Source organism: Musa acuminata, chromosome BXJ3-1, assembly GCF_036884655.1.
Source record: "Musa acuminata AAA Group cultivar baxijiao chromosome BXJ3-1, Cavendish_Baxijiao_AAA, whole genome shotgun sequence".
Taxonomy (NCBI): domain Eukaryota; kingdom Viridiplantae; phylum Streptophyta; class Magnoliopsida; order Zingiberales; family Musaceae; genus Musa; species Musa acuminata.
The window spans coordinates 12,281,615-12,309,288 of NC_088349.1; the positions used below are offsets into that span (position 1 = coordinate 12,281,615).

Below are 27,674 nucleotides of genomic sequence, written 5' to 3' on the forward strand. Positions count from 1 at the left end.
CTCCAATAAAATCTTTCTCTCTCTCTTGATTTTTAATCATATAAAATTATATTTTTAATAAGATATCAATATTTTACTTTTATAAGGATAAAAATTTTAATATAACTCTTTAAAGTGTAGGAACTTAGATCTAAAGATAACTAATTGTAAGAGATAATTTGTAATTAGCTCGTGTGAAAGAAAAAAAAAATTAAAAGATAGATGGGTCGACAAGATGGTTCCAACATGTTCATATCAATTGATTAACTAATAAATGATAGGTATTTTAGTTCTAATAAATAATAATTCCCTTCAAAAGGCTTTAATAGGATGATAAAACATTTCAGATATTTATAGATTAAAAATTTTAGAGATTCAAATTTAGATGTATTTTTTGGTAGAAGTCAATGGGTGGGATACATATATGAGTTCTTAATTCTTTAAGGTACAATAACAGGTGACACACACAAAAGCACAAACATGAAAAGGACCAAAGATATTTGCTCCACCAAATTAATTTAAACCATAGAATTAAAAGAGATTTTTTTTTCTCTCTCTCACTCACTCTCGAAAAATATAGGGAAAAAACCCAAATCATTTGTATTAATATACCTAATTCGATTGTCTTAACAGAATTAATACTTTAATTGAATCCTTATCCAATAATTTATTATATCAAGTGGCTTACTATTTCTTTATTTTTATTTGGTAGTTGAAATCTTTTCGCCACTATATTCGCGCGAATCTAACGATCGCCCCCGGTTTTCTCTATCCGAAATGACTATAATACCCTCCCTGGGATCTCACAATTTAGCGTTCACTGTCCGGGGATGGTATCGACTTTTCATGGAAGAAGATAAGGAACGAGATCTCAATAAAACAAAGTATCCGAGACACTGGCGATTGGGATTCATCCTCTTGTGGGGTTCTCTTGGTCTTTTCGTTGATAGATGATCCCAAGTATCCTTTACAGATCTTTGAGTCGTTCGTGATCGTTTGGAGTTGGAGCTTCACAGTCTGGGACCGTGTGTATTTTGGCTGCAGGTAAAGCGGTTTGATTACCGAGACACCAGTTGGTGTATTATGCTTTTATTGTTGTTCTGTGGTTCTTTGATCATCTGCTGCAGTTTGATGGATGAGATGTTCCATTGAATGTTTCGGTTCTGCTTGATCTTTGTAGTATAGTTCCTTATGTTCTTGTGTTGATCATGGAAGGTTCAGGTCTTCTTGCTGTGGTTTCGATGATTGCTTTTACTCGATGATTTATGGATTTGATGAATTCAAAAGGAATATGAACAGGAGTGAACTTTGCTTCTGAGGAAGATATGATGAGGAAAATGGAAAGAAACAGGATGAGCACTTGCTGCATACTAACCCCATTAATGCCTTCAAGTTTTGTGGTTTTCATTTGACGTTTGTGTAATCATAGATTTTTCAGAAATATCAGAACTTTAATGTTAAGAAGTTCTAATCTTAACAAAGATGAAAAGCAACTGAGAAGGCGTTTGGTAAAGTGGCATGAGGGACTGAAGGTGATTTAGTAAAGCAAAATCTTTGATTCAGAATCTTTTTTATTGGAGAAAATCTGCAATATATCGAGAGACATAATTGCTTCTCATTGTGAGACATGTCTGTTGACTCTTTTTTGGAGCAAGAAAGTAGGAGGGACCCCTCCCCTGATTCGTTCATAGGTAATGTTTAACTTGAGAATATGGGACGATTGATCCTATGTACATGCCAAAAGAAAATGAGAGAAAATGAAATAATCCGAGAAAGATCAACAAAACGATAGGACAAGAAATGGTGATGCTAATCCCAGCTTCAAAAACTCATGGCCTCCCCTTTTTCATTTGATTTCTTCCCTTTCTCTTTGGGAATCCATGAACATGAAATTATCAATTTATGAACCTAGACAAGTTGCAAATGACACATATAACTTTTATGAATAGTTATTCTTATTTCTGAACTCATGTAGGCATCCTATTCTTCTACTGAGAGATGCATATACTTCTTTTATTAGTCTAAAAGAATATGTAGATGACAATTTTATATCAGTTTTACTTGACCGAAGGTGAAATTGGCAGATGATTCTCATTCCCTTGGTATTGTTGGAAATTATTAGATCAAAAGATTTTCCAAATGAGGTTCCTGCTGCCTAGTGTCACTTCTTAGTTGGTGATACAAGGATTCTTTCCATGATTTTCTGTTTCGGGTACTGGATCCACGCTGGTCCTGCCCAAACCAATACTTGTTGGCATACCAACACAGCGTATTGACACATGGTATGCTTACACATACCATACACATGCTACATGGGCCATGGTCCATGGTCCATGCCTCCTGCCTGACAAGCCATTGGATCAGTACATAGGACCCAATATGTATTGGTCCAAGTGAAACATAGAACCATGAGTCATGCATCACATATCATGTGCAAGATTAACCTATCACATATGGGCAATTATTCTAACATGAGTCTGATCAACCCCTTGCTTTGTTTATTTTTTCAAGAATTGTTAAAAAAGCAATCTTGTTTTTGTCTTGAGGGAATAGCATGAACCCATGAACAACTGAAATCAAGTCCATGAGTTCTCTTGAGCTTAGGCTTAATAACAAATGGATATTTTTTTATATAATCTAAAGTTTGATTTAGGTAATTAATTGGAATGATGCAGATGTTCTGTTGAACTATCTAGTTGCATCTCCTATCTCTAGCATATTTTGTCCATCTCTGGGAAGTCAAAACTTAACCATCAGTGAGTTGTATATTGTAGTTTAGTTTGTAATTTTTTCTTTAGTTGAAGTGTACCCTTATACCAATCTATATTTTATAATTTCTAGCTGACTTTTTATACCATCGACTTGTTTAAACTGCTTATTTTTTTATAATTGTCTCCTAAGGTAGAGAGCAAGATGGGAATTCTGAAGGGATCAGTTGTTTGCCACACTGATGCTGTCTGTGCAAACTATGTTGGAAGTTCTGCTCCACTTATTAACATTCATTTTGCAAAGGCTAGAAATTTGCAAAGTGGGTTTTGGGGGTCCTCTTGTAGACTCAGAACCATAACTAGAACATATGGTCGTTTCCTCCAACCATGCAAAAAGAAATTGAGGTCAATTCAAAGTAGTTTCAGCTCCTCTTCGGATGGAAATGGCAGCATAGCTGGAAACTACAGCGAGAACGATGAGGAATATATTAACTCCAGTGTAATTGAAGCTGGTAATCTCTTGAACCACCACCTTCTGTTTCCATATTCAGTTGTTGTATATAGATGCTTTGGTTTTTTTAACTCTTGTTATTAATATTTTTAATTGTTTAAGTTATTTTTTAGCAAAATAATTGATGGAAAAATAATGTTTGGTCTGAGGTCAACTTTGCAATGGAGTTTTTGTTGAAATTACTTTTATGTTGTCTTGTTTCGAGCTTTTTGTTATGAACTTCTGCTACTGGTTGAAACATATGAAATAATTCATACAATGAGCAAATTGATTTACAGTTTCAATCAAATGATCTTCTATATTATTTTTATGATGATCAATCACAATAAAAACTTCTTTCATTAAGCTACAGATGAATATAGTTCTGCAATAAATTAATCCACAAAACTAGTCACATCAATTTGTCCTTTGCATTGTATGTGAGTTTAGGTTGAGGCTCAAAACCACAATATCAGCTTTGCTATATTCTTGTTATCCATCTGTTCTCATGATAATGTAGATACTTTTAGGATATGACCTGTATTGTAGGTTTTGAGGAGAATTAACCTCTCTGGAAAGAATAAAGGGTTAAGGAGGGAAGTAAAAGGACATTATACTGTAGTCTTTGCAGAGGCATCTCAATGGTTAGTGCATTGGTTGACCAATTAAGTGGTTGAGGGTTTGAGTTACTTTGCAAGTATCTAGTTCTCAGTGTCCAATACTCACCATCATATCTGTACATACGGTTACTAGTGCCTTGACATAGTATACTGCATAGGTAATTTTGGCACTAACAAAATACAGGAAGCAAGACATGCACATCCACAACGCACTTATTGTTTTATGTGGTTCGTTTTTGGTAATGTTTATCAGTCTAAGCCGGTGTGTTGGCCGATCGGCGGCACGACACATGCCGCCTCGTACCAATGCACCAACACATGGTACGTCGGTGCATATCAGTGTTTTGATGAGGAAGAAAAAGAGGTTGAAGAGGAAGGTCCGATGGAGGAATAGAGGAGGAAGAAGGAGAAAGGAAGAAGGAAGAAGAAGAAGAAAGAAAAGGAGGAGGAAAAGTGTAGCAATACTTGAGAAACAGCGACAACGTTGAAGGGAAGCAGCAGCATCACAATGGCGAAGAGTGCCACTGCAGCGGTGAAGAGGAAGAGGTAGTGCCACTGCAGCATCGTAGTAGTGAAGAGGCAACACCATGACTTCGCTAGAAGAGCCCCAATCTCCTTTTTTTCTTTAATTTTTCTAATGCTAAAATGGATTGGGCTCACCACTTTTTGATTTTTTTATTTTAATTCAGACCGGCCGAAACAAGGTGGCCCACATATCGGTCCATGCCTAGACCGGTGCATGCTACCCAAATCATACCATTTCGGGCGGTACAGTGATCCTTGGTTTTTTGTATCATATGATGTTCAACAACAAATTAATTATTGTTATGTGTGGCATTAAGATTTTCTTGAGGGAATATGAAGTTTCTTATCAGTTGATATATTTCTGTTTCATGTAGTGGAGGTGAGAAGCAGATCAGATGGTCTCATGATAAAGATGCGTGATGGCCGACATTTAAGATGTGTGCATAATGACCCTCAAGCTGGAAACTTACTGTACTATGCTCCTCGCCCTGTTATCGTATTAAAAATGGAAGATGGAAGTGATATTTTGCTTCCTATCCTTGTCTGTATGTGTTCTTCCTCTGAATTGAGTATTTTCTATATACATGTCTAATTTCAAAAAGTGATGTGTAACATGTTTTTCCTTTTCTAGTGGAGATGCCATGTACTATGCTAATGGCTGCTATCAACAATGTTCAGCTTGTAAGATCTGTTAGCATTTGTGAATTATGAAGCTAACTTTACACCCTTTTCATTCTAAAATAAGGGATATTGTGTTTCTCAGGTTAGACCAACTGTTTATGAAGTAGTCAAAGAGATGATTGAGAAGATGGGATATGCTGTAAGTTGGAGCAGAATAAAGTTGTTTGAATCATCTTTTTCTTCTATATGCATCCAATTTTGACATCCCCATAATTGTTTCCTGGGTTCTCCAAAGTTAACTGGTCAAACTTTCTTGCTCTTATTTGCCTCTTCAAAGGTTTAATATGTGCTCACACTTTATCGATTATTGAATGTAACTAATCGAGGGAGCCTTTCTTTCTTACCAATTAGATAATCGACTGTCAATGTATGCTGTTAGTCGTATCACTTTGGCTACTCTTGTATTGTAGTTTCAGGCTTCTATTCTTGTAGAATTATGTAATTATGAGAAGAGGCATCTTCTTTCAGGTACAACTTGTTAGAGTCACTAAGCGAGTGAATGAAGCTTACTTCTCTCAACTATACCTGACAAAGGCAAATATCGTCTTCTCCATATTACATACTAATGTCTCTGTAAAATTAAATTAATTCGAAACTAAACATGTGCTTGCGTGCAGATTGGAAATGGAAAAGATACTATTAGCTTTGATCTCCGGCCTTCAGATGCCATTAATATAGCTGCTCGATGCAAAGTAAGATTTTTTTTTCATTGCAACTTGAAGCTATATGGTCTTTTTATGCTTTGGTTAATTGTGCAGAATGTACTTTGAATTGCCATTTTTCTTTCTTCAACCATGTTTTCCCGCCTTTTATTTTGATCTGTTAAAGCATTAAGAGAGGCTTAATCTTCCATACTTCATGGATTTTTCGGAGATCATTTTCTTTTGTAGGTAATTGGTAGATGATGGTATGATCCCAAAAGTAGATTAGCAATATTGGCTAATGGTGTTCTATTTATCATGATCTTGGCTAGCATTCTTCCTATTATATCCATCCTAGGTAATTTTCCTGAGAAATTTGCATATAATCATTCGAGTATAGTCAAGATGAAATATGGAAGACATAACAACAATTTCCATGCTACAAATTGCTGAGGAGGATATAGAAGGGAAGCAAAAATCTGCTACGTAATTTCAAATAATAGAACTTCAAGAATAGATTTAGGAAATATGAGCAACTACAAGTCTAGAATATTTTCATTCATGCCTTGGAGATGATGGTTGGGAAACAAGCACAGTTCACGGAAGACAGAGACCTAAGGGTTGTGTGATAGATTTATAGGTGAAATTAAGGAATATACTGCAGTCATGGGATTCATGATAGTCAAAATAAGAGTCACTGAATGCCCACTTCACAATGTATTCGAGTCTTCGTTCCTCTGAAAAATTCCTTCTTGGTTTTTCATTTTTCAGTTGAAAAATCTGCTTAGGATAAATCCTTAGCTTCAGAGTTCCTGCATCAAAAATGGTTCTTGGGTATCCTTATTTTTTTGTTGCAGTAGTTCATACTCATGCTGATGTTGACCTTAGCTCTAGATTTTGAAGGTCAGGCCTGTGCCAACAACAGGCCTACTTATTGATGTAGTTGCACATACATTTATCTTGTCAGTGTATTAAATCTGATTAGAGCCATCAATGGTTGTTTACATGTTTTTCCATGTATTCATGAAATGATATAATTTGAAGTTGAACACAGGACATATATGCATTTGTAACTGAATGATGAAGTAGTTATTAACTGAATCAAAATGCAGGTTTTTAATGCAGCATATTTGTGTTATTTACTCTGTCAAAGTTTATCTTTCATTATGCATCTTAGAATTGAATTTGTTTACTTTAAAAATCATTCAGGTGCCCATACAAGTGAACAGACATCTTGTATACAGCAACGGAATGAGAATAGTTGAGCCGACCAAGTCAGCAGCATCAACTGTTCAATCAGACATTGTTCTATTCACAGAACTTGATAGGTAACTTCTTTTAAATGTTTTTGTAATAGACTATGGAGATATGTCTAACAAATAAATTCGAAGAGGTCCTTGCTTGTTTCTGCTTCGATGATGCATTTTCTTGAAACAGTGTTTTGCATCTCGGAAAAGCAAAAAAAACCTTCTGCCTGGTCTCTCATAAAACCTTCCGTATAGGGTGCACATCACAAGATGAGAAAGTTATCAGGAGGGGATCCTGTGGATTGCCAGACCTCAGGTTTATGGACTGGTGGACTGGCACAGTGTGTGCCCAATTAAAATACCATGTGCAGTATGGCACACACCTGTGCCCACTGCTGATACTCCTCCAATGGGTTACATGCTGACTGCTTGGGTGGCGTGGCTTGTATAGATTATCCATCCATCATATCACATTGTAGCACAGAGAGCATTGCTTGTTTCACCTATTCCTCATAAGTTGGACCACTAACATATGTGATAGGTTGTTTGGTTTGTCATGACCACACCGGTACGCTGGAGTTCCACTACTACTTCTCTGAGTGTGGTTTTCTATAACATGGACTCTGTAGTTTGTATCATCGAAACTGGACATTGGCATGCTCAGTTTACTTGATTCATATTCTAATTCAATTTGTCAATATCAACCATCAGGATGTTATTTTAGGATGAGATAGGCTGAAGGCACATATGTATAAGGTTTCACTTGGATCCAGGCATGGTACAGTAGCAGAGATATTCAAGTTGTTTCTAATTGTCCTACTTGTCCAAGGTTGTGGTTTAGGCCTATGTTGATCTCATGCCATCCAACATTAAAACATTTGTTTTTGACAGGCCTGACGATCAGCCGTGCTACGAAGCTGAAGAATTTGATATGCTCCGTAATATGATGATTGCTTCGGTTGAGGAAAGATACAGAGACGCTGGTATGATCAAATGATCTTCATTTCTTTATCCATGGTTTTGCATTCAGATCCCAATCATCTTTTTGGGGAAATTTTGACCTAGTTTTTTTCTAGCAACATATTGAAACTTGTTTGTGCACTTTGGTGAAATAAATTTGAACTATAGTTATAAATGATCTATGAGCTTTCTATTGCGAACCCTTGTGAGGAAAATGCTTTGGGTCCCAAGAAGTTCCTTAACTGTCTCGATGTCTCTCCTTTGTGATAGAAGCTAATGTGTCATTTACCTTACACCGTTAATAAGCATATCGACACCTTTGTCCTTTCCCAAAGCACAAAATGCTGAAAGAAGTTGTTAAACTATATTTGAATCCTAATCTGAACTGCATTGGTATTTTATCACCTGTTTTTATAATCATATTCAATTGATTTGTGCAACTAATAGACTAACTTTTGTTACAGCCCGGTGGAGGGACAAGCTATTCATGTTCCGAGCAAAGAGGAAGAACTGGACTTGATGTGTGTACTCAGAAATCACATATTGTACATTGTACTGCTGATACCAACACCTCCAGTGTTGTAATGAAGATTTGCTTCCTTTGTTCAGATACTCAAGTGCGTGACCAACCTCGCTGACTGTAAATACATGAACTTGTGGATAATTTCGGTTGCCAAATGTTTTGTAGCAGTAAATACATGTCCTTTTCAGCAAAGCTACTTAAAGCTACTCAATCAAACATCTCGGTATCGATACTTGAATTGCTGTCTATCTTGTTTTGGTTTTCTTTTCCTTTAAATCAATTAATATTGTAATCACTGAGGCATCTCGAGTTTGAGACTGCAGTAAACATGATATAGCATTAAGACAACTTGGTGTCATCATGGATCGAGTCTTTGTATGCTTCCAATGAAACCCTTGGATTGTTTCTTTGATGAAAAGGTTTCTTGTGACCTCCAATGCCAACTGTATCTTATCAACACTCATTCAAAGGTGACAGCAGATGCTGAACTAGTCATGTTAAGTCCACAACATGCAATGGGATATCAAGCTTGCATTGATAATGATGGCTATGTGGACAATCTTTAATTTGTCTGACCATTTAGATTGTGATGTTCTCTCTTTGATCTGGTCCAAACATTTTGAATAATGCATACATGTTCTTGATAGACTTGGTCATCACACATTTCCATACATACTTCTTGACTGAGCCACATAAACCTGGAAAATTTGATGTGTGATCATGATATCTAATCAAATGTCAAGATTGAGATCATGCAAGTTGAGCTTTATTTAATTAGGTTATGATCTATCTACTTGAGGCTTGAAGTCAACAAAATGCAACTGTGCTACAGGTGGAACTTTGAAATTGACTAATGGAAAATGACCATTTCAATATTGAACACAATTGATCAAGTATCATCATCTTGATTTTGTTTCTAAAAGAAATTTAGATAAATCTTTTTTGAAGGAAAAATATTAAAATTAAAAAGTATTTTAATATAAAACTGATTAATTGGTTCATTCATCTCAAAATGTATATTATTTTGAATGAATTGGCAAAAAAACTTTTTTATTATTTTTGAATGAATTGACTTAATTTTAATCACTAATTTTGCTCATCAGAAGTGAATTGCTATTTTTTTTAATAAAAAGAGTGATTTGCAAGTAAAAAAAAAGAATAATTCTATTTTTATATGTAGGAATGTTGACGGGAGAGAATTAAATTAAAGTCCACGTGGCAGGATACCATTTGTTGATCTGTCCTTTGCGTTACAACTGCCAACCGACTCTTTCTAACATCAGTTTCTTCAAGCAGTCGCCAGAGAGAGAGAGAGAGAATGAACGCGCTCTTTCTGAAGGCCACGGTGATGCGCTTCGCCGACCGTGCGATCGCGCCCGAGGAGCGCCGCCCCGAACCTTAGAGCACCTCGCCCTCCTCCTCTCCCTCTCCTGTCCAGCTCGCTGCGAGCGAGTTGAGCTGTTCTCTGTGGGTATCGGAATTACTCGCTTGCAGAGCTTCTGACGTTTCTACTAGGGCTCTTCGTGGGTTCCACCCAAGATTAATTAGGCAACTATTCTGCAGTTTCTTTCTTTCTTTCATCCACCCTTGACGATAGTTTTGGCTGTTTCTGATGCACAAAGGGGAAAAGCCGTTTCTTTTCTCTAAAGATTGAAGTGTGATTTGCTGGCAGATATGACTGAACTGATGGACCGACCTTCCAGACCCCGTAAGTTGTTTCACCAATCTTCTATCTGTAGGGTTTCTCGTTTCTGATCATGTCTCACATCCTGCGTGTGAGCCTTGTTCAATTTCAGGTAGATCTGGCGACTAATAGTTTGGTAGGGTTTGAAGTTCCTCTGCTGTTAGATGTTAAGCTCTGCGAAGTGCCAATGAATCAGATTGGGTTTGTAGGAGAGCTCTGCGTGGTGCCCATCTGTTATTCGTCAAATCAAACTCTCAGTCTTGTTAGGCTAGCTAGAATAGCAAAACTCAAGGTGTCTATATCCCTCGGTGCTCTACGTCTCCAGCATGGGCTTTATGTGATTTTATTGAAGCTTAAACTCCCGTCTGATTTGGATAAAACAACAGAAACAATCATTGTAGACGTTCTGACTGTTTCTGCTGCATAAATAGGTATCATTTACCAATTAAAATAAAATTGTCTATTCAAAAATAATGTAAGATGTAATGATGTAACGTTAGTGACACTGACATGTAAAATGATTTCTACACTGTGTGATTTGCTTTGCATATATCAAACAAACCAAAGCTACTGAAAACTACTTATCTGGAGAAGAAATAGTATTAATTTGTGCCCATAGGAAAACAACTCTGTTTGATTGATGACCTTCATCTTTTAGAACATTTTGTTTAATTCTAGTTATGTAACAGTTGGCCCAAAAATATTTCACTTGACAGTTTCTGGACCTAGATTAACTGATATTATCCTTGAATACCTCTCTAATAGGAATGAATTCACATTGATCGTCATATGGGACCCAGCTGGCAACGATATAAAAATTTTCGATGCACTGGGATTTTGAAAGATAGGACATATGAGAAATATACCTATATAATATTATTCATTTATATTTACCATTTTCATTTTAATATTAGTAGAAGCTTCTTGAAGTTACCAAATAGTGAGATTAACTTTGTTCACGAGTTTCAGGCTTCGAAGGGGTTCCTAGTCATGATGATAAAAAAGTGCATAAATCAGATCTTGAGCACTTAGAACATGAAAAGTGGAAGAGAATCGGATCTTTGAAGAAAATGGCATCAAGTGCATCAATAAAATTGAGACAATCTTTCAGGAGGAAAAGTAGAAAGAAGATTGATACTGTTAGTAACATTGAGGAGCTACAAGCTATTGATGCTTTTCGCCAGTCATTAATTTTGGAGGAACTGCTACCAGCAAATTATGATAATCTTCATATGATGTTGAGGTAGTTCATTGTTTCTTTATTTTTATATAGACATGTCTCTGCTTTTGCTTTCAAATATAACCTTCAGAAATTTATGCTAGATGTTCTCCTACCACAATGAACTCTCACATTTATACTTTGGACTGAAGAACAATTTAAATCTGTTATGAGCTATCACTAAATTTCTTGCATGTCAACAATGACATATGAGAATTTTAATGTCTATTATATCCTCAGAACTTTTAAGTGTTATTATAATTATCTATGAGATCTGAGTTTGTTGATCTTATTTATTTTTGTGTTAAAATTCAATATTTTATTTTTAGACAAAGAATAGGCAACTGCAATCCAAACTCAGTTTCACTAAATCCCAGTCGGCAGAACTACATTTTTTTTTTTTTTTGTATGTATACCTTTGGTGGGAGCCTCATGCACTTGGTACGCCCTATGTATACCTTTTTTTTTCTTTTTACTATTTTCTTACATACTTATATAATTATATACATCTCCTACTCGCATAAAGCTGAAATCAAAGTGGTCTTTTTTGCATCATTTTGGCAAAATATGTGATTGCAATCTGCACCATATATATCACTTCTGTGATTGTTATGTGGACATGGATAAAATAAATCATATCTTTTTCATAATACTGATAGAGAAGCTTTAGAAGATTTATTCCATCTGTTTTACTACCTTGACTGTTAGTAGTCTAAAAATGATCAAGCTTTTCTTTATGCTAATATATAGGCTATTATGCTTTGTGTAAACTGTTGTAATATCCATGATGACTTTCTAGCCTTTTTGATGCTTGTTGTACTGATGACTTGTTTATGTTTAGATTCCTAAAAGCACGAAAATTTGATATTGAGAAAGCAAAACAAATGTGGACTGAAATGCTTCAATGGAGGAAGGAATTTGGCACTGACACAATCACTAAGGTAATAAATATTTTTCCTTCTTTTCAACCCAGTCTCTAGAGGTGAATAAATATCTTACTTGTTCTCATTGTATGCTAATTATTTAACATCTGCATATAACCTGTATAAGTTTTGGGTTTAATGGGAACATCAATAATTTATGAATAACCACTTCTATTTTATCAATAAAATTATGGGCAACATATTTTGAACAAAAAAATTTGGAAGCTCACTAACATTTATGAGGATTAGAAACAATTTAGGGTTGCATATCATCATTCTCACTTGGATGTAAGTTAATTCATTTTCATCATCAAATTTCACCATACAACATATCCCTTGTCTTCTTTCTTTAGTAACAACTTATTACCTTGGCTACTTATGTATATTATTAGAATTTATTGTTTCCATTATAATGTAGATCAATATTGATTCGGACATGATATCTTATTTTGAATAGTTGGAAGGACTAAGAGCTTAATATGCTTTCATGAAGAATACGACTAACCATTTATGCTTGCATAAACCATACTCGACTCCGGGACCAACTAACAAATGATGGATTCAGGTCTCAGTTCTTTAGCACCAAAATCCTTTTATGTTGGTATCTTTAACATGATTTTCTGCTTTATTTTATTAGTTCTCTTCACTAGTAGGCAGAAGTTTGAAAGAGCCTACTTTTGCTACCCTATATCAAAAGAAAAACTGCAACAATTTATTTGGTTAATACATCTATAGAAGGGAAGCTTGGAGGGCAATGTCAGAGTGTTAGTAGCAAAACTGAACACTGATGTAGCTTGAAATTTGACCAGACTCTAGATCACAACACAGAGACAAAAGAAAAAAGTAAAGAAATGATGGTCGACGAAGGACTTTATGCTCTGTTAATATCATCATTTAAACATAACAAGATGTGCAATATAGAGGAATAAGAATGCATTTAGGTCTTCCTCTGGTCACATTTCTGCATTGATGCCTCATGTAACATCCCATTAGTCCCACATCGGAAGTGGGGAATGTGTATGATTAGCTTATAAGGGCCTGATGAGTTTACTACGTTAACTCCTGCTTAAGCATTTTGGTCCGCGGTTGAAGGACCAAAATGAAGTTATTGGCCAGTTGGCTCATCAGACTCGGGTCGTGACATTTGGTATCAGAGCCGACTTAGCATTTGGGCAGGGTGAGAGGGCTCGAGTAGGAAAGGGCTACCCGTGGATGGAGTCAGAGAACTCATCACGGCGTGGAGCCACCACTGAGTTAATCCTCACATGCACTATGCTAGGGTTCGATCTGGGTTATGTCGGGCCTTGACGAGGACGTCAAGCTAATTGAGTTGGGGATAATGTAACATCCCATTAGTTCCACATCGGAAGTGAGCAATGTGTATGATTAGCTTATAAGGGCCTGATGAGTATACTATGTTAACTCCTTGGTCCGCGGTTGAAGGACCAAAATGGAGTTATTGGCTAGTTGGCTCATCAGACTCGGGTCGTGACACCTCATGAATCTCAACTTCTCTTTTTGTTTGGTGAATACAATCTCCATTCTGTTTACTCCTTATCAAATGATAAAACTTCTTTTACAATAACAATTTTGATAATTCCATATTTTTATCAAATTCTAACAATTTATGTAGAAAGTGTATATTGGTCAAAGATGCTGTCGAGTCCACTTTACAAGTTTACCCTTTGTATAGATGTTAGAAGATGAAGATCATCCCTTTTAAGACATTTGCTAATGCTTTGTTTAATTTAAAGCTGTAAAAAGGTATGTAGCATTGTGTGTATGATTGAATACGAACATGTTAATGTCACATATACTGAGAAGATCTGGCTAGTGCACATGCTCCTGCCAATGCAGGTTTTGATGAAGGTTACTGTCACTAGGGAAATATGGCATATATATGCAATTATAAGAAAATATGATTGCCAATATGGACTTTTGAAAGATCCATAATCAAATATGTACAATTATGTATTCCTTTTACTTTGTTCTATTTGGAATGAACTGAATGAACTAATATTGTTTTCTTCATCAGGAATTTGATTACAGAGAGTTAGATGAAGTTCTTAAGTATTATCCGCATGGTTATCATGGTGTAGATAGGGATGGAAGACCAGTTTACATTGAAAGGCTTGGAAAAGTCAACCCAAACAAGCTAATGCAAGTAACTACCATAGATCGATATGTAAGATATCATGTGAAGGAATTTGAAAGGTGCTTCATGACTAAGTTTCCGGCTTGCTCAATTGCTGCAAAAAAACATATTGATTCAAGCACAACAATCTTAGATGTTGAAGGAGTGGTATGTTTTCAGTTGTCAATTACATCATTCTGACCATTTGCTTGTGAAAGTTGTTTCCTTATAGTATTAAAAGTGTAATTATGTAACATGTGTAACAATGCTGTTATTCTGAAGGGTCTAAAAAACTTCACCAAGGCTGCACGGGAACTGATTATGAGGTTGCAAAAGATTGATAATGACAACTACCCAGAGGTAGCTGTTCTTTTTCTAGCATCCTGAAAATTCATCATCTATGATGCTCTTCTTGTTTCTATGCTAACTCATGTTTGTGATAATTTTATGTTATCTTTTGATTAATCTATGATAATTTCCTATATATGTTTTTGCAGACATTGTTCAGGATGTTCATCATTAATGCTGGTTCAGGTTTTAGGCTTCTGTGGAATACTGTGAAAACTTTTCTTGATCCAAAAACTACTTCCAAGATCCATGTAAGCATGTCGAGTACTGATACAGATAATATACCTATTTTCTTTAAATAAACAGGTAGTTGACTTCTTCCTTTGAACTGAGAAACTTCTAATATATTCTTGCAACTGTTTGTTAGGTACTTGGAACCAAGTACCAAAGACAGCTTCTGGAATTTATCGACTCCAGGTTTTGTCTTCTGCTTGTATTCTAATGTGAATCTACTTGTTTTCTTGCATGCTCTACTCCTAACTTCAACTTTCTTCCTGATTGTTTGTTTTTGATTCTCCAGTGAGTTGCCAGAATTTCTTGGTGGTAGCTGTACCTGTACTGAGTTTGGTGGATGCCTTGGATCTGATCGTGGTCCATGGAAAGACCCTAAAATATTGAAGGTCCCTCTCTCTCTCTCTCTCTCTCTCTCTCTCTCTCTATATATATATATATATATATATATATATATATATATCTTGTGTTCATATTGAGATCAAATATGCATTTCCAGTGAGTTCATTCTCACTATGGTAAATGTTAAGATCTCATACACTGTTTACTGGAATTATACTGTTAAGCAGATGGTGCTTGATGGTGAAGCACAATGCGCTAGGCAAATTGTTACACTTCCAAACTATGAGGGGAAGATTGTTGCATCTGATGAGCTGCATTACCCAGTTGTAAGTTATATGTAAATGTATATATATATATTCATATTTACTGAAATTATTTCATTTATATAAATCTTTTAGTTCTTTTGATTTAGGTAAAAGAAAGTGATGCATATATTGCCAAATCTAACTTAGTAGCTGATGGCTCTTCTTCTAAAGCCAAAAACAACCATGTTCCTGTTCCTCAGATGACAACTGGGAAAGAGGTATGAATTTCTTAAGGAGATATATTGACTGCACCTTCTCTTTTAGAGTCATATGCTGGTTTGTTTCCTAGACCATTAAAAAATGATCTTAGTTCCTGAAAGATTCTGATTTGTAACTTTCCATGGCTGTAACATGGAAACCTGAAGATGTTCTTCAAAGCTTTTCTTTTCTGGTTTGTTTTTCATTCTTCATCTTTAATCACATGTTTTTTCATTTGTGGATAAGAAGTTGGGGTGTCAGTGTCTTGAGCTTTCAAAAGATGACAACCATCAAACATGGTAGGTTAGATTGTCTTGAATCATTAACTCTAGAAATTATGTTCCTGTATTAACTCTAGATTGTCTAGTGTACCGTCAAACAATTTCACCAGTGTACCCTGACCACATTAACTGTAGAGTCTAGACCATCCTCTTGAATCATCAACCATGCTTCCCATCATTCCACATCCATGCCCAAACAACAATCTCCTAGAACCTCCACCCATCTGCAACTTCTAATTTGCCCTTGCCACCAAGGATCCTCTGCTTTGTCCAGACTCTTCCACAGCTCGGAACAAGGGTCTTAACCACCATGTAGTGTTGCCTGGATGTGATTGTGAAATTTCCAAAGGAACTGTGCCCGTGAGATTTTAGCATGAAAAAGAATTTCTGGCTGATTAATTGATTCTCCTTTGCTGATATTCCTCAAGATGAATATGTGAAATTGCTTTGGGATGTGACACCATTCATTTTAGTTGCCATAATTATTTTTCTATACCTAGTAATCAGAGATTTAACTATATCTACTATCTAGTGCTGTTTGATCATTTACTGGATTGTGGAGTAATATTACATATTCAAGCAGACATGATTGTTCATTTCATCATATTTGAAGTTGAATGATACGCTTGCACTGATCATAAGTAAATGTAAATTATTGTGTAATTTCAAGGTTATTATAAGTATTATGATTTTATTATTGCCTTGATTATAGTAGATTGCTTAAATGATTCAATAATTATGCAGACCAGAATGCAGTACAGTACTTCTGTTGGTTCTCCAAACCATGAAGAATCTGCACCAGTTGTTAAGAAGGATGTAGATTCAGGTTGGAAGGGTCAAATTTCTGGTCCAATCTGCTCTCCCTTAAAAGGTCTGTTATTTTAAATCCCTTACAATTTTCTTGGAAGTAAAGCTTGATTTGCTGCTTTTAGTCAATCTGATCAGTAAATAGTATATCTCACTGCATCCACATGGAAATATCTAGTGAAAAGCTGGACAAGAACCTAGTGCATGGGTACTGTTGTTTTCTTCTCTCTAATTATTTAAAATGATCGTTTGTGGTATGAGTAATTGTATCTTCTATTTCTTTACGTTTGCAATCATTGATTGGAAGATCATTTCTGCAGCGGAGGAATGATCATGGTAGACTTACATAATTATGTTATTTTCGTCCATTAAAGTGGTGATCTGAATTACATTTTAAAGACTGATGTCAGAATTTATTTCATAATCTTTTACTTGCCTTTCTGCCAAGGATCATTGTTTTAGGTACTGCACCTGTTTGGCTGATTTGTTGGACCGGTACTTATCAGTCAATACTAGTGTATAATATGTCGGTACACCGGTATGTAACAGTATTTTTAGGAGAAAGGAAAAGAGGAAGAAGAGAAAGGAGTGGGTGGAGGAACAGAGGATGAAGGAGGACGAAAGAAGGAAGAAGAGGAAATGGTGGAGGAAAAAGAAGAAGAAGAAGAAAGGAAGAAGGAAGAGGAGGAGGAGGAGGATAAGAGGTGGGAGTATACTTGGGAAGAAGAAGGAATGTGGTGGCGACGACAGAAGCATTGAACGCGAGAAGAGGGCTGATAAGACCTTAAAGTCTTATTGTCGCTCTGATACCAAATGATAAGACCCTAAAGTTTTATCATCGAAGAAAGGGGAGAAATGGGGATGATAATGATCGTTTCGAGGAAATCGACCTCCTAGGGTTTGTCAAAAGACAGAATAGTATTTTTCATAGATTACTGAAAAGAAGAAGTTACATCCCTATTTATAGAGTTCCACCTAGAGTCCATCATAACTTGAACTCTAATAATAAATAAATATTAGATAAACCTCTACTTGACTCTAATTGAACTAAACCGACTCAATAAACAAATGGACTAAACAGACTCAATAAACATTATTCAAAAGCTCAGAAAAAGGGTCCTAACAGTTCCTCCCTCTTCAAATCAGCTTTGTCCTCAAGGCTGAGCAGCATCAATCTCGGGGAGCTTCTCTTTCAACACTTTAGCCATAGACTATCTGCAACGCATCACAATCCATTGATCAAATAAGTATGGTCTCCACTTTTTGATAGTATAAGCAACAGGTCGGTCTTTCAGTGTAGTAATCGTTGCATGAAACTTTTGGTCCTGTATAATCAATTTTATCTTTGAACCTTTGCTATCACAAGTGAAAATTCATCCATCAATGATCTTTACTTCGAATCTCTCATAGTCTTCAATGTGGTGGGCCAATCGGTCAACAGTCTCACTGTCCATAAAATTGTTAGTGCTACCAGTATCAAGCAAAACTATAATAGGTTGATGCTCTAGAGTTCCGGCAACTTCCATAGTTTGCGGGTTAGAGTAGTCGGCTAATGTATGCATTGTATGTATGGTAGGTTCAACGTCTTCATTAGAATTTATACCTTCATGATCGGAGTTCACATTCTTAGCTTTCGGCTCCTCTCCAATTGGTTCAATCATCAGAAGTTGCCCTTGTTTACATCGGTGCTCCATACTCCATTTTTTATCACAGTACAAACCCCTTGCTGATCTTTCCTTGCTAATTTTTTTCTCATGTAGATTTGCAAATGAGATCGCAGCTATCATAGTGCGGGGTTGACGAGCCTTAACTTTATACCGGATCTCTGGAATAAGCCCTTCAATAAATATATCCAAAAGTTGTCGGTCCGACCAATCTCTAGCTTGATTTGATAATCTTTCAAATCTACTATGATATTCCAACACCGTAGAAGTCTGATGAATTTTTGCGAGTTGGCCATCAACATTCTCATATTCGGATGGGCCAAAGCGAACAAGAAGTCCTCTTTTAAACTGCTCCCACGAAGGAATTCCATAGCAAGTTTCGTACCAATCATACCACTGGATTGCATCTCCATCGAATTGGATTGAGGCCACTTCTACCTTGGATTCTTCTAGAGTTCTGTGAAAACGAAAAAAATTTTCCGCCCTAGAGATCCAACTGGTCGGATCCCCATCTTCCCATCGTGGAAATTCTACCCTGATACATGGGTAGTGTGTCACCACCCTTTTCCTGTATCTCTCGATTTGTTCAGCGTAGAACTTGAGCTTCCATCTTGTTGAAACCCGTTAAAGTGCTCCAACAGGTTAAGGCTGCGGTGGCTGGCAGCAGCAGTCGTTGCTGGCCGGAGCGCAGCGACGGCGGTGGAGAAGGAGGCAGCGAGGGTCGTGGCAGGCTGGGCGGCGAGCGGCGTCGTCGCTGGCTGGACAGCAGTGGCGACGGTGGTGGCAACCGGCGTTCGCAGAAGCAAGGGGATCCGCGACTTCGGCAGCAAGGGGACCTGCGATTGCGACGGTGGTAACTGCCCTGTTTCGGTCACCACGGATGCAGAGCAAGGGGGAGCAGCGGCTGGGAAGCGAGCGGGAGCAGCGGCTGGGAGGCGAGCGGCGGTCGTCGCACGGGAGAGCAGCGGCTGGGAGGCGACGGTGACGGCGCTCAAGGCGACGGCGGCAGCTGGAAACAAGGGCAGCAGATGTGAGTTGCCCGTGATTGCCCTGTTTCGGTTACAAAAGATGCAGAGCAAGGAGGATCGGCTGCTGGGAGGCATGCGGCGGTCGTCGCACGGTGGCCCGCAGCGGTGATGGGTCGGCTGGGCGGCGACGACGCTGGAGGGGAAGAGGAGTGCTGGAGGCGGCGCGGCTGCGATTGACGAGGGGCTGCGGCAACAGAGGAACTCTGTTTCTGCAACCGTTGCAACAAGGGGCTGTGGCAACAGGCGACTGCGGCTGCGACCCAAGGGGGGGGGCACGGCTAGGGTTGCTGTGGTGGCGCGGCTGGGAGCAGCGTCACCAACGATCGCCGAGGAGGAGAGTCGAGCGGCTGCGCTGCGACGCAAGGGGAGGCGGGGAAGAAGGGAAGCAAGGTTGCGGCGGGTTGCCCCAAGGATCGTTGCTCTGATACCAAATGATAAGACCCTAAAGACCTAAAGTCTTATCATCGAAGAAAGGGGAGAAATGAGAATGATAATGATCGCGGCCTCCTAGGGTTTGTCAAAAGCAGAATAGTATTTTTCATAGATTACTGAAAAGAAGCAGTTACATCCCTATTTATAGAGTTCAACCTAGAATCCATCATGACTTGAACTCTAATAATAAATAAATATTAGATAAACCTCTACTTGACTCTAACTGAATCAAACCGACTCAATAAACAAATGGACTAAACAAACTCAATAAACATTATTCAAAAGCTCAGAAAAAGGGTCCTAACAAGGGCTCACATTTGTGAGCCCTAATCACTATTTTAAGATTTTTTTCTTTTTTAATACCAAGTTGGATGGGCCCCACTGCTATTTTTTTTAATTATTTTTACTGAAGTGGATCGGACCACTAGAAATGGGAATTTTTTTTAATTATTTTTATTGGCCCACACATGGACTATTATATATCTCCCCTGCATATGGAGAGAGCTTGGAATACAGAAACTTTAACAATGCACCAAAACATTCTTTCTTTTTTGATTTGTCAGATATGGGGTCTAGTACTAGAAGCAAAATGGTCACTGCTAGGATTATGATCTTTTTGGTATTCATTCTTATGGAGGGTTTTCCTCAAAAATGTTCCTACGGGAAGTTAGGATGTAAAATCAGACCAATGCCTGATGCATGGATCAGATGCCGCAAACCTTCATAGGTAGATGACTCCCATATTTGTGGATCTGCAATATAGAAGAATGAATCCCATATTTGGCTTTGCCTTCCGTGTTATTCATTCTGGCAGAATTTATTTCCTCTCGAAAAAATCTTTCACTCTGGTGACCTCTATAAGCATGGGGAAGAAAGCTGAGTATCTTTTGGTGGATATGTGGATAAACAGCACCTGCACACTTCTGTAATCGTTTCCTGATTTTGGCACTTCATACCAGTTCTTTAATGTGCATGCTAACATCGAAAAACATTTGGGACTCCAGTGACAGTCTCTCATAAAATATTTCATTTGCCGGTCTGCTTTCCAGTTATAAACTATAGAAGTCACAAAGATGACTCCACTACTTGATCCTCCAGAGGGGTGGATGAGGTGAAATTGAGATGGATTCCAAATGGGTTGTTTACAATGAGATCCTAGTACCTTTTGGATGGTGTGCATAGGCACTCACCTTATGCCAAGTGACTGTATGACTGCTGCTCCTTTGAAATGACTAAGTTTTTGTTGATGGCATTCCAATGTAGAATTCTCACTGTGAAGAACATAAGGAAAAGAAATTACATCATTCTTTGGTTGTATTGTCTGCAATCAATTCCAGGAATTGTTTTTGAACAACTTGAACCTAACAATGGAATTAGGTACTTTTGCTTTATGATTTCACCTGAATCCCAGGTCTCTTATCCTAGTTCTCTCCAAAGGGTCAGGTGCTGCCTGAATATAGTGATAGGTTGGAACATGTGGTGCTTCTAGACAGTACATTCTTTGAAGGTGAAACTGTGCAATTGGATTTCCAGATTTAAATAAGACAACAAATGCCTTCCTACTGTCCTCTAGAAGGGCCCTCCACAAAGTTGTGTCCAAAACCACTGCTGAAAGTTAATAACTGTAAACTGAGTTGCAAATACCATATTAAGTAACCACTTTTTCCAAAATTATCTGAATGCTGAGGACAATGAGGCATAAGCTGCTTAGTTATGTGCTATGTATCTGCATGGTTATGTTCTACTACAGCTTCTCAAATAACTGATGCTGTTTATTGTTTTATCAAGCTATATTCTAATGCTTCTTGTTTCAACTTTTGGTAATCTAACATTCTTCTCTAGATGCTTGTTAGATTTGTATTTAGACTTAGCTTAATAAATTATTTTTATTCCGCTTCAGGTGCTTTGTCATTGTTTGACACAAGTGATGCTCCAAAAATGAGACAAGGTCAAACTGTCACATGGCTTACTGCCTTCGTCATGGCTTTCTGTACATTACTTTTACCTGTCACCAGATATGGGTTCAGAAGAAATAAGGAGTTTAATGCTTGCAATGCTGAATTCCTAGTAGATACTATGCCTAAAGAATTTCATCCTCTATCGCCCCTTAAATTCAGAGAGGCAGATGACCTTTCTTCTGTGTTGAAAAGGTTACATGAACTGGAAGAAAAAGTTGTGATACTTCAAGCAAAACCTTCTGAAATTGAGTATCAGAGACAAGAGTTGCTAAATGCTGCAATCAACCGTGTTGATGCATTAGAAGCAGAGCTTATTGCCACCAAAAAGGTATGCTCTTTATATCATCTTTTGTGGACTATAATCATTCTAATTTCAGCATATCCTAACTGGTATAGATGCATAGATCGTAAGCATTTGTCAGTTCACAGTGTCACCATTTTTGAAATAATTCATTAAGGAAAAGCATTTACAATGTCAATTTTTATGTGCTATATCCATATGTCCTACATTTTGAAGACCTGTGTGTCAATCTGAATTAAACTTCTTTTTGGTAGGACCACCTATATATTGCTAATGCGCCAGTAAACTTCTGTCACTTTCTTCTACATTACTTCCAATTTTGTGGTCCCTGTATATTGCTGTAATCCCCCAATATTTCAAAAGTTACCACATACATGTTCATAATCTGCTATAAAATTTTTGTGCTTATATTTTACTTTTGTAGTCTTAGACTCTTAGGTCTATTCTAGAAAAACCAAAATGACTCATGCAGACTGCAGATAAAAGTTTCTGTTGCTACACTAAGTCTGTTTATAGCTGTTTTAGATTGTCTTCTATGAGAGAATGCCTCATATTAAATACATTATATGAACTTGAAATGATAGATTCATGCAAACAATATTAATATGGAAAATCAAATCAGATAAATCTTGCATTCTATTACCCTGGCTTATAAACAGCATCTTTATGCTACTAATTGTTATCTTTTCTGTTTTCTTTATATAAAATTATTTTGTGTGAATGAAACAAAAATGTTTTGTTCATTTTATAACATACTGCTGTATTTTAAATCAATGAGGAAGTCTGTTTTACTTCAATATGCATATGTAGATCCATTATCATAATAATTACTTCCTGTAACATATGAATTTAATTACTGTAAACTATATATCAAATATTTTAATTATTCTGTAACTTTCTCCTACCTACTTGTTCTCTCTACAAATATGTTGATTTCCCTTCTTAAGATTGCCAATACCTTTCAAATCATTTTTTCAATTTGTATCAAGTTCCTAATTGAGAATGAACTTTTGGACTAACTTTATCCTCATGGTGACAATTGTAAGAACTTTGGCCTAATTGTTACTCGATTCAAATGCTGCTGCATGCATCATATAGCTTATGGCGCTCATTTCCTTAATTTTCCTTTTTTTTCCTGAAAATCTGAGGTGAATATGTAAAATACCACAACTAATTCTCCAATGTGTATTGGCCATGGATTTGTATTTATTTCTGTTGATAAGACCTTTGTGCAGGTCAAATTACTAAATTTTAGAACTGGCTTTCAGAAGGATAATTGGTTGAAAGCAAGGTATGCAATACCGTACCCTACCGATGTTTCGAGGTTGGCTCGGTATGGTACGGTACTAGCGTACCGAGCGGTACATCAGGGCTTACCGAGCGATTTTAAATATTTCTTCCTCTTACTGTAGACTGTAGCACTGTTCGTCCGATAGCGGGCGGTCCATGTTGTCACGAACGGTCGTCGCACACCCGCAACAACTCCGTTGAACGAACCGTTCGTCGCTCTTGTCTATATGTACAACTGCTTGGTAGCATGTTTTGGCTTGATTTTAAGTCCTTTTGCTTGTAAAAATGTTAGTTCGAACAAGTTGCAGCGCTACAGTGCGACCGCTCACCGAACCGAGCAAACCAGCCCCAAAATAGCTCTATTTTCGCATGCCACGGGCTGATTTCTACAGCCCACTGTTGCACGCGAAATGTCAGCCATCTCAGCACCCTGGAACCCCCCGCGTGGCACAAGGCTAGATGAGGCTTCGGTATAGTGTCGGGTGTTGAACAATCTTTCGCAAGTTCGCACGTTACCTTGACAGGAACTTGTTGTCACGCCCGGCATCCGGTGAGCAGCTGTTTATGGACTTGTAGCTGTTCGTTCAACCTTCTAGTCCTTGTTTTCCCCCTCTCTCTCTTTTCTTTTATGCACGCAAGGTGCTCGCTGAATTGCTTGTAAAGCTTCCCCTTTTCGCGAGACGTTGGGACTTATCCGTCGCTCGTTCTTCGAACTAATCAACTTTCTCTTTTTACAGGTCCTTTGGGACCTGTGAGAGGTTGCAAGTGGGCTGATCTTTGCGGACGCAAATCGCAAGGGCGAAGCGTGACTTAGGCAATGCAAGCTAAGTTCGCGTCTTTGCCGCAAGGGTGCCTCATGCCTTAGGCATTTCTAGCTAAGACCGTGACAGCGTACCGGTATGCCGTCGGACCGGTACCTACCGCCCGTACCGGGTGGTACCATTCGAAATTGCATACCATGGTTGAAAGAAAGATCTTGCAGACAGCAAAGCAATATGTACCTTGCCCATGAAATCCTGATAGAAAAGCATCATATTGCTAAACTCGCATTAAGACCTTTGTAGTGTTTCAACCTGGCACTATTTACATGTCTTCATGTTGGAACTTGCAAGTTATTAATTGAACATGCAAACCAAAAGGTGTATGGTACCTGCATTGCAGTGTTTTCATGGCTTCAAGTTGGAAGTAACCTGTGCCAGTGCCATGACACATGCATCTAGTGTTACATAGACATTAATATATGGATGCACATTCAAATGTCCAACACAGCAAGAATAAAAAATAGAGACTTGGGGGCACACATAAGAATAATAATTAAAAAGATAATTTGATATTAGTGTTGTAATATTATGAAATGTGAAATACAGGAACCTAAGTTCATATGGAGCTTGGTAATTATAAAAAATTCACTTCCTATATTGTTATACTGTTTGACATTGGGGTAGTTGTAACTAAAGAGTTGATAAATTTCCAACTTGCTGACAACATCGATAAGTATCAGACAGATCTATTTGGTTCGGAGTGTCCATGAAAAAAAAAATGCATGCATCTCATATACTTGCATAAATTTCTGTTTAAATTCTATAATCAATTTTTTTAGGGGGTTAATCTATTGTTTCTATTGAAATCAATAAAATTTTGATTTTCTTCTGGGAAAGGGTGGAAATATATGGTTAGTACTCATCATCATAAGTTGTTAATGCAGGCTTTACATGAAGCTCTAATTCGACAGGAGGAGTTGCTTGCATACCTTGACCAGCAGAAGGAGGCTAAATTCCGGGTAACTGTTATTTATCAGTAGTGACTAGCAAAGATGTTCATATAGATACAAGTTTTTGTCACTGGAAGAATATGAATGAATCACTATGTTTCATGAATTCTCAATTGCATGGGGCAAGATCATATTTTTAAATATTTATATTTGTGTATGTTATAAAATGAATTCTTAATTTCAATTGATACATTTTCTCTAACATACTTTTTTGAAGAAAAATTTTGAGACATCATAGAATAATGAAGTGCTTTTCTACTGGGGCAAATCATAATAATCTCATGTTTTGCTATCACTGTGTGCTTCTTCATGACACTCTAAAAAATATATTGGACACTTGACAGGTTGTTAGCGCATAGATTTCTAGAGCTAATTCAGAGGGTTTGTGCCCCAAGAGATTCATGAAGAAAAAACTTAAAAATTTATAATTGGAAGAAATTATTTATTTATAGATAAACCAAAGAAAAACCATCTTGAATTAAATGAAATTTGACAAAAGTTAAGATAATATTTTTAACATATAGCACCATGTGTGGACTAGAGATTAGACGAGGGGGAACATGTGGCTACCTCATATTATATTTCACTCTGATGATTGTTCATGCACTATAGTAGGAACAAGTGCTTAGGGAATCTACGGATGTAATAGTTAGAAGAGATGAAATGATTAATATTAGTAATTCGAGGAGAGACAAAGGAAGACTTAAAAAGACTTTAATAGAAACTATAAATAAAGATTTAAGTATTCTAAACTTAACTAAATATATAATTTTTTTATTTATCTTAATGACGGCAAAAGATCCATGTGGTTAACTCCAAATAATTGGGACTTACGATTGTGTTGTTATTGTTGTTGTTATTGTATTGTACTTGCACCAATTGGTAAAGATGATATAAAAGTTTTGTATGTTACTAGTGAGTGTCATCTCATAAAAGGAGAAAAGTATCGGGAAGAAACCAAGAATCATTTTTAGAAATAAGCTTTTCATTAATATGTCATTGCCTTTGGATGGCATCAGAGCAGCAATATGATTAGTCGCCGTTTTGGTAGACAACGAGGAAACATGATTTTTAGCCTATTAAATATACAACTAAAGTAAAGAAAGAGAAAATAGTAGAAGCAGAATTTTCTGGCATTTGTTAATGTCACTAGTGCTAAAGAGGACGTCAACAACATTAAAGGCAAAGATAGCTGGTGGTCTTTGTTCCTCACAAAGCTTATTAACTCATATCTTTTTCTTTTTCGTTTTTGTCGAGTACTTCTTTAATTCATAAACCAGAACTCTTTCTGGGGACTGTTTTGAAGATGAGTCATGTTTCTTTCATATTATACGTACAATCACTTGCAGTTTTTTGTTTTTAAGAAAAACTGACAATAGAGTACACCTTAGCAATATTCTGATGTAGTTGGGTAGTTGCATTGAGCTCTTTCTGATGAATGAGTCATGGATCCCTAATTCTCTGTTCTTTTCCATCTTTTTTGCAGAAAAAGAAATTTTGCTTCTGAATCATCTCAAGAATGCAAAACGATGCAGTATTTCCATTCCGCAGTTTGCAAAGTGCATATATGATACGTGTAAACATGTGTATATGTTTGGATCTGAACCATTTTTTATGAGTTTCGGTTCTATTGTGAGCAGAACAAATTTGGAAGAGATGCAAATCTTATCAATTTCTAGTCTATTCTAAAATCAGCATTGTGTTGACTATAAAGCATCAAGTTTGGACAGCACTAAACTCAAAAAAATTTTGTAGTCTATTGAATTTTCCTAAATGGATCAACTATAAATTCCTGCAAGCTCTCTTTTTGCTGTGTGTACTTCTGATAGCTGTTTACATATATACAGAGGTTGGATATTGTTTTCATGAATTGTTCCTCTATACTTGAGTTGACTAAATCCCAACTGTATGCAACTCTGCCAATTGCTACACTTCATAGATGCACCAGTATGTTCTGAAGGTGCAAGAGAGCATGTGAATATCAAATACATTTATATATATAGAGATCAATTAATTGTGCATTGACAAACAAAGCATAACAGGAGAATTAACAATGAAACCTTGTGCCTAAAGCCTTTTCCATTGCATGTTGCTGGTGAATAATAGAACAAGGTTTAAGATGGGAAGAAAATATCCATAGCTTATCTTCACTAAGTATATATGAACATTTAATGATTTATTACATAGTGAGTTAAATGTATATAAATAGGCAGCATTCTGATTATGTTGGAGGAACAAACACAGAAGTGATGCCATGCCAAGTCGTGCGGTAGCTTTGCGGTATTCCGACATAAGCTTGTTAAACTCTCGGATCGGAGGATAACCACAATTAGTGATGAGAAATCATGTGCGTATTATTTGCGATGAATCATGCATCATTTTTG

At 37.0% G+C, this 27,674-nt stretch overlaps 2 protein-coding genes across 7 annotated transcripts; both read left to right on the forward strand.

The window, feature by feature from the left end:
- Positions 1-865: 865 nt before the first annotated feature.
- On the forward strand, positions 866-8,612 carry LOC135629655 (bifunctional nuclease 2-like). Of its 3 annotated transcripts, XM_065137361.1 has the most exons (11): positions 868-1,023; positions 2,881-3,199; positions 4,697-4,867; positions 4,954-5,003; positions 5,086-5,142; positions 5,472-5,537; positions 5,621-5,695; positions 6,854-6,972; positions 7,783-7,874; positions 8,316-8,372; positions 8,461-8,612. In XM_065137361.1, exons 2-10 carry the CDS (start codon positions 2,893-2,895, stop codon positions 8,369-8,371), a joined length of 993 nt encoding a protein of 330 aa, XP_064993433.1. In that variant the 5' UTR covers positions 868-1,023; positions 2,881-2,892; the 3' UTR covers position 8,372; positions 8,461-8,612. The 3 variants fall into 3 exon arrangements, with proteins under 3 accessions (XP_064993432.1, XP_064993433.1, XP_064993431.1); XM_065137360.1 differs by having other exon boundaries at positions 866-1,023; positions 2,885-3,199; positions 8,316-8,612; XM_065137359.1 differs by having other exon boundaries at positions 8,316-8,612.
- Positions 8,613-9,666: 1,054 nt separating this feature from the next.
- Positions 9,667-27,088, forward strand: LOC135628191 (phosphatidylinositol/phosphatidylcholine transfer protein SFH6-like). Of its 4 annotated transcripts, XM_065134737.1 has the most exons (15): positions 9,667-9,841; positions 9,938-10,082; positions 11,028-11,301; positions 12,119-12,218; positions 14,236-14,502; positions 14,617-14,694; positions 14,832-14,933; positions 15,050-15,099; positions 15,203-15,302; positions 15,483-15,581; positions 15,668-15,778; positions 16,784-16,910; positions 21,871-22,256; positions 25,225-25,299; positions 26,777-27,088. In XM_065134737.1, the coding sequence occupies exons 2-15, from the start codon at positions 10,049-10,051 to the stop codon at positions 26,795-26,797; spliced, it is 1,824 nt and encodes a 607-aa protein (XP_064990809.1). In that variant the 5' UTR covers positions 9,667-9,841; positions 9,938-10,048; the 3' UTR covers positions 26,798-27,088. The 4 variants fall into 4 exon arrangements, with proteins under 4 accessions (XP_064990809.1, XP_064990808.1, XP_064990810.1 ...); XM_065134736.1 differs by having other exon boundaries at positions 9,667-10,082; XM_065134738.1 differs by lacking the exon at positions 9,938-10,082.
- Positions 27,089-27,674: the final 586 nt, after the last annotated feature.

Coding starts and splice junctions, on each gene's coding strand:
- LOC135629655 (XM_065137360.1), top strand. CDS start 2,893: ATGGGAATTCTGAAGGGATCAGTTGTTTGCCACACTGATGCTGTCTGT. Junction 6,973..7,782: donor CTATTCACAGAACTTGATAG/GTAACTTCTTTT, acceptor TGTTTTTGACAG/GCCTGACGATCAGCCGTGCT. Junction 7,875..8,315: donor GGAAAGATACAGAGACGCTG/GTATGATCAAAT, acceptor CTTTTGTTACAG/CCCGGTGGAGGGACAAGCTA.
- LOC135628191 (XM_065134736.1), top strand. CDS start 10,049: ATGACTGAACTGATGGACCGACCTTCCAGACCCC. Junction 11,302..12,118: donor AATCTTCATATGATGTTGAG/GTAGTTCATTGT, acceptor GTTTATGTTTAG/ATTCCTAAAAGCACGAAAAT. Junction 16,911..21,870: donor AATCTGCTCTCCCTTAAAAG/GTCTGTTATTTT, acceptor ATTCCGCTTCAG/GTGCTTTGTCATTGTTTGAC.